At 48.2% G+C, this 10,649-nt stretch overlaps 1 protein-coding gene, 1 long non-coding RNA gene and 4 other non-coding genes across 6 annotated transcripts; 1 reads left to right on the top strand and 5 right to left on the bottom strand.

Moving 5' to 3' along the window:
- Positions 1-363: 363 nt before the first annotated feature.
- On the bottom strand, positions 364-7,308 carry LOC120102992 (uncharacterized). The gene is made up of 5 exons (XR_005505020.2): positions 2,921-7,308; positions 1,484-1,554; positions 1,181-1,248; positions 871-925; positions 364-529 (listed from the first exon to the last, which is right to left on the bottom strand). It is a non-coding gene; the product is annotated as an uncharacterized LOC120102992 (long non-coding RNA).
- Positions 600-673, bottom strand: Snord99 (small nucleolar RNA, C/D box 99). The gene has a single exon (XR_005505407.1). It is a non-coding gene; the product is annotated as a small nucleolar RNA SNORD99 (small nucleolar RNA).
- Snora61 (small nucleolar RNA, H/ACA box 61) lies at positions 1,025-1,154 on the bottom strand. The gene has a single exon (XR_005505359.1). It is a non-coding gene; the product is annotated as a small nucleolar RNA SNORA61 (small nucleolar RNA).
- Positions 1,319-1,447, bottom strand: LOC120103274 (small nucleolar RNA SNORA44). The gene has a single exon (XR_005505353.1). It is a non-coding gene; the product is annotated as a small nucleolar RNA SNORA44 (small nucleolar RNA).
- Positions 2,228-2,363, bottom strand: LOC120103261 (small nucleolar RNA SNORA16B/SNORA16A family). The gene has a single exon (XR_005505341.1). It is a non-coding gene; the product is annotated as a small nucleolar RNA SNORA16B/SNORA16A family (small nucleolar RNA).
- A 1,432-nt stretch (positions 7,309-8,740) lies between the features above and the next one.
- Rab42 (RAB42, member RAS oncogene family) lies at positions 8,741-10,411 on the top strand. Its single transcript, NM_001399815.1, has 2 exons — positions 8,741-8,985; positions 9,418-10,411. The coding sequence occupies exons 1-2, from the start codon at positions 8,759-8,761 to the stop codon at positions 9,836-9,838; spliced, it is 648 nt and encodes a 215-aa protein (NP_001386744.1). The 5' UTR covers positions 8,741-8,758; the 3' UTR covers positions 9,839-10,411.
- Positions 10,412-10,649: the final 238 nt, after the last annotated feature.

Raw genomic sequence — 10,649 nt, 5'->3', positions numbered from 1 at the left:
ACATGACATTTAGAAGTGCCTTAGCAGTCAGTGGTCATTCCTGTCTAGATAGTGCAATGGTCTGATCAGGCCTGGCCGAAGGTATAAGAGCTGATTTCATGGGGTTGGGAATTTAGCTCAGTGTTAGAGCGCTTGCCTAGGAAGTGCAAGGCCCTGGGTTCAGTCCCCAGCTGTGGGAAAAAAAGAACCAAAAAAAAATGGCTGTCCCCATGCCTGCCTGGCCACCACACTCTCTGATCCTGTGGTACTATAAGAAAAGATTGCAGGCCCCATCAAATCACGGGGAACATGGTTGTCCTGGAACTCACAATGCAGCAGACTAGAAAGAGCTGGCCTGTCCCATTTTAAATCCAATCAGAGAAAGAAATTTGAAGTCTTTATTGAACCAATTGCATGTTAGGTTACAAAGCTATTTCACTTTTCCAAAATGCTGTTTCTCTTTGTAGACCAATCTGGCCACAAAAGGCTACCTGGCTAAGTATTAGCCAGAAACTTCTAAATCCCAGTGTGATCTTCTTGTGGCATTTTTCTGAAAATGAAGTACAAACCTGTATTAGTTCCATCCTCAGACTCAGTTCCCACCTCCCGTTTCTCCTAGCAACTGGTCTCAGTCCCATATCCGCATTTCTCATCCATAGATGTCCACTGATAATGGGTTTCATCACAGACCAGTGTCTGAGCTTCCCCCCTCCTTACAGTCTCCCGCTGGATTACTGGACGGTGCTAATGGTCTTCAATGGGCAAGCCATCTTTGTCCCAGATGTTAACAGCACATACAGGCCAGACTGAGGTGCTGGCTAGCCTCTCTATACACCAGAGGTTCTGCTATATACAGGGTTCACTCATTAAAAGTCCTCAACTTAAACTTACCCAACAAATAATGCAGACCAAATCACAAGATGGCCACCTCACTGGTCACATGGTCCTTTAAAGAAAAAAAAAAACCACATGAATGTTAAATAAGCCAGTACTTAGCAAGGGCATTTCCAATTCTCAAATTATCCCATTCTATCTAGAAGCCCAGGCATGTTTGAATCTGGCCTGATGCTCTACACAAAACTGCATCGCTGTGAGGCCAGCTTCAGTGTACTCTCCCTCCTTTACGACCACCAAGACCAGCATCAAGATCCGATGGGAAAGGGAGACCAGAGGGTCAGGCTGTCTCAGACAGCAACTTTACCTTAGGTTAATGAGCAGAGGCTGACAGGCTGTCTCCTCACTCTTCCAAGAACCGCCCCCAAGTGCACACTGCAGAAGGAAAGTTTGTTTTGAATACCACAGGACAGAAGGACAGGCAGCTCATAACTCCAGTGGAAAAACATATAGGAGAGCTGAGTGGCAACAGCAGGCACTGTGATAACCTGGGCTGTCAAAGTCTCTCCGTTACTCTGGCATGCAGTTGGAGATCCCATGGCTATGAGCAGCCACAGCCCTTGGAAACATGCTTCACTTCTCACCAGGTAACCGACCAACCCAAGCTCACCAGGCCCTGCTTCGTCTCCTCATCGGCCCATCTTCTGGTCTCCTTCCTCACCACAATCTTCACCTGAACAGCTAAGATAAATGGCAACATAATTACATACAATCTTGTTCCATATTCTGGGTCCCTATCTTAAAAGCAATGTGACAGCAGTGACCAACGAATTGCTCTATACCAATAGATGTTTGAAGGCTCCGCAAGCTATTTTCAAAATGGTTTTTTTTGTTGGCTTATATCACACGTGATATAATTTGAGACAAAGTTCTTTTCATTTTTAAAATTTTAATTGCTGGGGCTGGGGATTTAGCTCAGTGGTAGAGCGCTTACCTAGGAAGCGCAAGGCCCTGGGTTCGGTCCCCAGCTCCGAAAAAAAGAACAAAAAAAAAATTTTAATTGCTTATTGGTTCTTTGTGAATTTCACATTATGGACCTCATCTTCCCATTTTTTTTAAGAGATTTACTTATGAGTACACTGTAGCTGTCTTCAGACACACCAGAAGAGGGCAACAGATCCCAATAAAGTTGGTTGTGAGCCACCGTGTGGTGGATTTGAACTCTGGACCTCTGGAAGAGCAGTGCTCTTATCTGCTGAGTCATCTCTCCAGCCCAGTTTTCCAATGTAGGCCTATTTGGCCTGAAATCTCAGTAGATTAGGCTCAGAGCCACACCTGCCTCCTGAGTGCTGGAATAAACGCCACGTTTCGAATAATAAAGATCCCTACATATCCCGGAAAAACCTTAAGGTGGAGCTGTCTTTTCCCAAAATGTTGCAGATCGGTTATAGGAAACAGAACCGCGACCGTCAAGGAAAATTGTTTCTCTGGGCCACCTTTTTGACCACAGCAGCTATGTAGAAGCAGCTGCAGCTTCGATAAGGGCCACGGTGATAGTGGTTACTAAACCTCAAACCCACAAGCCACTTGTCTCACAACCGTCTCCTAGAGACACCTGAAAACGGCAATCCTGTAAGCTCTTAAGGCTCCTTTTAATACGTGCACATTTATTAGACATTGAGACAGGTTCTTGACTAGAACCCAAAGCTGTATCAAATTAATGACCCTACTGTCTCCGCACAAATGTTTAACATGCTGAAGATATCAGGGTAAGCTCAATAAAATGGCGGCTTTTTGCAATCAGAAAACGAGAAAGCTAGGCTTTATACAAGTCTTACCCAACTCTGTACGAGTAAGGCCAGGTCAAGGTCCCGACTTTTTCTTTAAAGGCTTTAATACTGTGGTTGACTTAGGGATCGCCTAGCACGTGGCAGGATCCAAATCCCACCTAACACAGGAGCGAGGTTGGTCGCCAAGGGTCACTGAAGGGTAATGGTCACGGCCCTTTCCAGTTGGCGTCATCCTAATAAGGTTACTGCACCCAAGCTCGTAATCCCATCAAGGCACAAATCTCATCACCCCCAAACCGATAATCTGCAGCACTCACCAGTCAAAAGGCGCGGTCGGTAGGCCGCGGAATTATCACTGCGCATGCGACCATTAGGGTCCGTGCTTCTACTGCCGAAATGGAGAATCCCGGTTCCTTAGCAGCAGGCTCCGTATCCCGCGGCCACTGAGGAACCATCCGGGGATGCAGACCGAGTACGGTGGGCTGGAGAACTGGGAGAATGGGGGGCGGGGGGCAAGACTGGAAAGAAATACAAGGCGCCATATCAAAAAAACAAAGAACGCGGACGAGGAGAGAAAGGACTGAGAGCGGCCTGCAGCTGAATTATATACGCTCGCGCCCTCAGCCGCGTCTGCGTCATCCGCCTGCCGCACGTAGCCTCTGGGAAATGTAGTCCATAGGACATCCTGGTTCCTGCTCCTGACCTGTCCCTGATCTTAGTGGCTTCCACCAGGGCCAGAGAGCTCAACTCATATTTCAGACCAGCTCTGATTCCTACGGATTATGTCCCCGGGCTACTTTGAATTAACACCGATCTCAGAAAGGGTTTTCCGCCCGGAGCATTCCGGGATGCCAGAAGGGCAACCGGACGCTGGCAGGTCTTATTAAAGGAGGACCCAGATGGATGTGTTATTTGTTCAAAGCTGATTTCCTCTGCTGCTGTGTGTTTTCTAAGCAACTCCTGTTTACGCTGGCCCTATTATTCCATCTCATGTTCATACATGCCTTGTGTACGGGCTTCATGGTTATACCCTTTCATAGGGATTGAAGAATGGATCACAGCTAGCAAGCAAGGTAAACTAGACGCTGGGCACAGCTCGGACACCCAAAGCAACGACTGTGTACCGACTTTGCTCATGAGATGAATGAATGAGTCTCAAAAGCATACATGGTGGGGGAGGGAGATGGAATAGGGGGCTTATGGATGGGAAATAGGGAAAGGGGATAACATTTGAAATGTATATTTAAAAAATCCAATTAAAAAAAAAAAAAGAAATGGGGGAGAGCTCGCATGGTAAGTGGACTGGAGAGAAAGTTCGGTGGGTGAATGCATGAAACCCTGAGTAACCAGTGCCTGGGCCTCTGATGTTCACCCAGGTCTGTTAACCCAGCACTGTGGAGGTGGAAGGAGGATTAAAAGGTGAACGAAAGGGGTTTATTTGTTTATTTGTTTTGAGATAGGAGCTCTCTATTATATATGGAACTTATTTTGTAGACCAGGCTGGCTTTGACCTCACAAAGATTCACCTGCCCCTGCCTCTGCCCCTGCCCCTGCCCCTGCCCCTGCCCTGGAATTGGTTAAGGTAAGTTTTTTTGTTTTTTTGGTTTTTTTTTTTTCTTTTTTTCGGAGCTGGGGACCGAACCCAGGGTCTTGCGGTTGCTAGGCAAGTGCTCTACCACTGAGCCAAATCCCCAACCCCTGTTAAGGTAAGTTTTGAGGCCCTGTCTCAAAAAAAGAAAATATAAATAAACAAATAAATAAATAAAGGGGCTGGGGATTTAGCTCAGTGGTAGAGCGCTTACTTAGGAAGCGCAAGGCCCTGGGTTCGGTCCCCAGCTCCGAAAATAAGAACCAAAAAAATAAATAAATAAATAAATAGTAGTTGCCAAGATTTATTACCTATTCTGTGGTGGGGTTCATTTTGTTTTTCCATTAACCTTTTTCCCCTAATGTTTATGTTCTTTGAGGGGTGAATATAGTTTATTTGCCTTTTAATCCCAGATTACAGTCCTTCATTGCAGAAAGTCACTGGGGCGCGGGAGGGGGCAGCTGGTTGTATCACCTCTACAGTACAGAGTGGAGAGGTGACATTTTCTTTTTCTGTTTTTGTTTTTTTTTTTTGTTGTTGTTGTTTTTTGTTTTTTTTTTTTTTAATTTTACACAGCATCTCACTAGTTTGTTCAGGCCTCAGTCTCCCACTTGGCTGGAATTAAAAGCACCCTGCCAGGCCCAGGTTTTTCCTCCACTCCAATATTAGGGAGGGTATCACTGGACTTACCACATACTGCTCCTAAGTTCTATCCTTTCGCCTCTACATACGCCTGAAAACCTAGGTTTCAGGCTGGAGAGGCGCCTCAGAGGTTAGTTAAGAGCATTTACTGCACAAGCGTGAAGACCACAGTTTGGATCCTACGCCCCGCCCCCACAGCAAGCTGGGAGTGGTAGTTTATCGAGGTGGTTTTGTTTTTTTCTGAGACAGGGTCTTATACTATATAGACCAGGCTGGACTTGAACTCACAAAGACCCACCTGCTTCTTCCTCCTGTGTGCTGGGATTAAAGACATGTACCATCCCACCCTTCCTTGTTCCTTGTTTTTTAAGATTTGGTCTCTCGGGTTGGGGATTTAGCTCAGTGGTAGAGCAAGTGCAAAGCCCTGGGTTCGGTCCCCAGCTCCAAAAAAAAAAAAAAAAAAAAAAAAAAAAAAAGATTTGGTCTCTCATTGGCCTGAAGTTTGCCTCACTGAAGTAGGAGAGTGCCCAGGGATAGTTCTGCCTCCTCCTCCCAGTGCTGGGTTACTAACGGTTACTAACTAACGTGCTCCTGGCTTTATTACTCCAGTCTTTCCAGATGGCGGAATGGCACTCATGTGCTCAGGCCTGGGTGGCAAGCACTTGACCAGCTGAGCAAGCACTCCAGCCCACTCTGCTTTTCTGTCTTCCTCATTAGAAGGGGGTTCCCCAAAAAGCAAGCACACCTCCTCTGTCTTCTCCATGTGTACTTGTTTATAAACGATGGAGCAGACCAGCGAGAGAGCTCAGCTCAGCAGGTAACGCACAACTCTGGAATTTTTTTTTAAGATTGATTGATTGATTGATATGTAAGTACACAGTAGCTGTCTTCAGACACACCAGAAGAGAGCATCAGGTCTCACTACAAATGGTTGTGAGCCACTATGTGGTTGCTGGGAATTGAACTCAGGACCTCTGGAAGAGCAGTCAGTGCTCTTAACCACTGAGCCATCTTTTTAGCCCCACAACTCTGGAACTTGAGTTCGATGCCCAGAACCCACATAAAAGATAGGGAGAATTGACTCCACACTTGTCCACTGGCCTCCAGGTGATGATGGGGGTGGGGGAGTGGGTGAATGAAACTTGGCTGCAATTGTGTAACCAGTAAGTGGCCCTTGAACAGAAACTTAAAATCTCCCTTTGCTGCTGAGGTCTATAGTTCTGTCTGAGCCACCCTGTGAGGATTAGCCTTGTAGATGAAGAAGTAGGGCATAGAGAAGGGAAATTGCTAGCCCGTTGGGTTACACACTCCTTATCTATGGCATGGGTGAGCTGAACTGTGGATTCCAGTGTCAGTGCAGTCAGAGGCAGTCACATGACCCCAGCCCTAGTGGGAGCCTCTGAAACAGAAAATGCAAAGTTCAAAGAATCTAATGCTGACGCTGCACAGCCTGTGAGGACTGACTGGAGGGCTGTGCATCCCATCCTTGGGGAGGGCTCAGTTCCAGCTGTTTCATGCTTCTCCACACTGGCCCAGCTACCCTGGCTAGGATTATTTACAGAGAGTACATAAATGGCTTTTGTTTCTTTGTTTAGAATCAGTGAGAAGAGAGAGGGTCATCAAGCTGGCTTATTGGGTAAGGACACTTGGTGCCAAGCTTGAAGACCTGAGTTCAATCCCTGGGACCTACAGGGTAGAAGGAGAGGATGTAAGTAAATAAGAGGAGGAAGAGGAAGAGGAGGAGGAGGAGGAGGAGGAGCAGGAGAAGGAGGAGGAGGAGCAGGAGGAGGAGGAGGAAGAAGAAGAGGAGCAGGAGAAGGAGGAGGAGGAGGAAGAGGAGGAGGAGGAGGAGGAGGAAGAGGAGAAGAAGAAGAAGAAGAAGAAGAAGAAGAAGAAGAAGAAGAAGAAGAAGAAGAAGAAGAAGAAGAAGAAGAAGAAGAAGAAGAAGAAGAAGAAGAAGAAGAAGAAAGGCCTGGAAAGATGGCCCAGTGGTTAAGAGCACTGGCTGTTCTGTTCGGGTTGGGGATTTAGCTCAGTGGTAGAGCGCTTGCCTAGCAAGCGCAAGGCCCTGGGTTCAGTCCCCAGCTCCGACAAAAAAGAAAAAAAAAAAAAAAGACAGTAAGAGCACTGGCTGTTCTTCCAGAGGTCCTGAGTTCAAATCCCAGCAACCACATGGTGGTTCACAATCATCTATAGTCGGATTTGATGCCCTCTTCTGGTGTGTCTGAAGACAGCTACAGTGTGCTCACATTCAGTAAATAAATAAATAAATAAATAAATAAATAAATAAATAAATAAATAAATAAGAACGAACGAACCCTGGCTGCTTCAGATCCCTGTGAGTAGCTTAAATAAGAAACAAAACTTCGGGGTTGGGGATTTAGCTCAGTGGTAGAGCACTTGCCTAGCAACTGCAAGGCCCTGGGTTCGGTCCCCAGCTCCGAAAAAAAGAAAAAAAAAAAAAAAAAAAAGAAACAAAACTTTTAGAAAGTGAGTTGTTCCAGGACAGTCAATGTTGTTATGCAGAGAAACCATACCTCAAAACAAAAAAACAACCCAAAACTTTGGTCTTGCATGTATAGATTTGCCAGATGTTGAAGTCTTTCTTGGTGAGTGAGCTTGGGGTTGCTATGGCATTTCTTCAAGCTTCAGTCTCTCCAGCAGAATAACCACCTGCTTCTAAGGTTGAAAACTGCCTGGGCCCAGGCTGGGTGGTGGTGACAGAGGCAGGCTGCCTGGTCTACAGAGCAGTTCTAGGACAGTCAGGGCTACACAGAGAAACCCTGTCTTCAAACAAACAAACAAGCAAACACTGCCTGGGACCAGCCAGAACTTCAGTCTCAACTCCTTAGGTTTCTAGAAGCCATATTTGAATGCATACATGCTGACCTTTTAATCCAAGTGGGACTCACTCAAGACCCAACCATGTCATTCTGGTTTTTTGACTGTCCCTTTTGAGGCATCAGGGGAGTCCTGAGGGCTGAGTCCCTGCCATAGAGTCACTGTGACTCTAAGAGGCACTGTATGACCTGGGACAAGCCACACCTTTGAGCCTTGGACTCCTCAGACCTAAAATAAGCCCCTAAAGCCAATCTAGATGTTACTCTCCAGAGTCTAGCCTCATATTCTGTCTTGTCTGCTTGTCTGTCTCCTCTGCTAGAGTATATTCAACTCTGTCCTAGGACCCTGCTACCCAAGGCACTGGGGCTGTTGGACATTCACTTTGACCCTTGCACTGGCAAAGGCCCCAGTAAGACTCCAGAAAAGAGGAACCTGGACAGGGACACTTCCCATACCCTTGGTCCAGCAGAGGTGCCTGGAAAGCACAGGCACAGGGTTAGAATTAAAGAGACACTCTAACTTGGTATCTTAGGCCACAAGGCCTGGAGGTTAAGCTACTCCCAGTCCCCACTTTCCACTTTTTCTACTTTAATTCTGCTTCTTTTTCCCTCCCTCCCCCTCTTTTTCTCTCTCTCTTTTTCCCTCAAGACAAGGTTTCTCTGCATAGCACTGGCTGCCCTGGAACTTTGTAGACCAGGCTAGCCTCCAACTCAGAGATCTTCCTGCCTGTGCCTCCCGAGTGAGTGCTGGGATTAAAGGCTTTTTAATTCCTTTACCCTGTGAAGCAAAGGTGGTCATTGCTTCATTTTTACAGAGGTAGAGATTTCCATCTTGCCCAACCAATTACATCAGGGATTGCTTTCAAGGAGCAAGTTATCAAGTTCCCCAGACCTTGACCCTTCCTAGGAGGCTGTATCAGTATGGGGGTGGGGTGCGGACCCCATAGAAAGAAGAGGAGGAGGGGAAGGAGGAGGAAGATGGGAGGAGGAAAAAGAGGAGGGGAGGGGAGGAGGGGGAAGCAGAAGGAAGAGGAGGGGCGGAGTCACGCGGAAACTTTCCGAGGTTCGCGGGGAGCTCAGATCCCATGGAGGCGGCAGGCTGCAGCTACCAATTTCGGATCGCGCTGCTCGGGGACGCGGCAGTGGGCAAGACGTCACTGCTGCGGTGTTACGTGGCGGGCGCGCGGGGGGCAGCGGAGCTGGATCCCGAACCCACTGTGGGCGTGGAGTTCTACAGCCGCGCGCTGCGGCTGCCCGCTGGGCTGCGGGTCAAGCTGCAGCTCTGGGACACCGCAGGCCAAGAGCGCTTCAGGTGCGGCGGGAAGGGAGTAATGTCAGTCACCTAGGGGGACCCTTTAGCACAGGTGCCAACTGCAGGGCTCAAGCAAGGCTCCATGGTCCCTCCCCTGCCAGCCCCTCCCTACTTAGTCACCCATCCTACAAACTCCACAGAGCTTTCGCTGTCTTTGAGCAACATGCCCACACCCAAAACCCTTACCGAGCCCTAGAGGAATGTCAGAATAAAGGGGATTTGCACTGAAATTCTGAACCTTCCCCGAGATAGAGAGCCCAAGGAGCACGAGCCAGACAAGTTAAGGGGATGGGAAGGAAGGCTGGTGTAGAGGTATAGGTAGGGGCTGCTGGATTCCGCCTTCTGTGGATCTCGGGGTGGAAGTGGGGGTGGGCTCTACGGCTGTCTTAAAGGCATTAAGACTCCTCCCAATTATACACCCCCCCTCTCCAGGTGCATCACCAGATCCTTCTACCGGAACATGGTGGGCGTCCTGTTGGTCTTTGATGTGACGAACAGAGAGTCCTTTGAACACATCCAAGCCTGGCACCAGGAGGTCATATCCACTCATGGCTCTGACAAGGTGATCTTCTTACTGGTTGGCCACAAGTGCGACCTGAGCACCCGATGTGTCTCCACTCAGGAGGCGGAGGAACTTGCTGCCTCCCTGGGCATGGCCTTTGTGGAGACCTCAGCCAAAAGTAACTGCAATGTGGACCTGGCCTTTGACACTGTCACCAGCGCCATCGAACAGGCCCTGCAGCAGGGGGACATCAAACTGGAAGAGGACTGGGCAGGTGTCCGGCTCCTCCATAGAGCCCCAAACCCTAGATCCTCCAGCAGGAAGCAGGACTCAGGCCCATGCCAGTGTTGACTCCAGGAGAGAAAGGGTTAACCAGAGCCGTGGTTAACCAGTGGTTCCAGGTGAGATAGGAGGGCAACAGACAAAAAGACTCCTAGCAGTCTCCTGACATGTCCCTGCCATCTAATTCTTGGATTTTTCAAGATTGAACACAGGGTTTAGCTACAGAGAGCCCCAACCCTTTTCTATTTTCAGAGTGGATCTTGATAAATTGCCCAGGCTGGCCTTGAACTAGTAACCTTCTTGAGTGATTGAGATTACAGAAGTGTACCACTAGGCCAGAACCTCTCCTGGGTTTTTAGTTCTCAGCACAACTCCTTTCTAGAGGGAGAGTCTAAGATCAGGTATGTGACTTATTGTGACTTGGGGGCACTGGCTGTTCTTCCAGTGCATCAGGCTACACACAAAGACCAATAGGGACAGGCTTGCCCCACCACAGCCTGTCTAATTGACAGGTGAGTGGTAATATTCTTCTTCTGGGCTTCTTTCTCGGCTTCCACAAGCTTATTTCTGGCAGCATATCTGGGCTGGAAGACAGATTCCCAGTATCTGTCCACTGCTTTGCTGGCAAGGTAGTCTGGGGAATTCTAGTGACTTTCAGGGTTGAGCATGAATGAGCAGCAGAATTGTTGGACTCATCATGGTAGACATGGAGGAGTCATCAGGGTGTTTGCCAGGATCCCATTGGATGATGGACCTCCGATTTGTGTACTGCCTGGGACCTAGACATCCTTAGAGCAACCCACATCTGTCTGTGAGGATGGTGTGAAAGAACTTGCCTTCTGGGCTGAGAGATGGCTCATCGGTTAAGAGCATTGACTGC

Source organism: Rattus norvegicus, chromosome 5 (assembly GCF_036323735.1).
Source record: "Rattus norvegicus strain BN/NHsdMcwi chromosome 5, GRCr8, whole genome shotgun sequence".
In the NCBI taxonomy this organism is placed as follows: Eukaryota; Metazoa; Chordata; class Mammalia; order Rodentia; family Muridae; genus Rattus; species Rattus norvegicus.
Note: the sequence above shows the minus strand (reverse complement) of the source record. Positions and strands in the feature narration are given on the sequence as shown.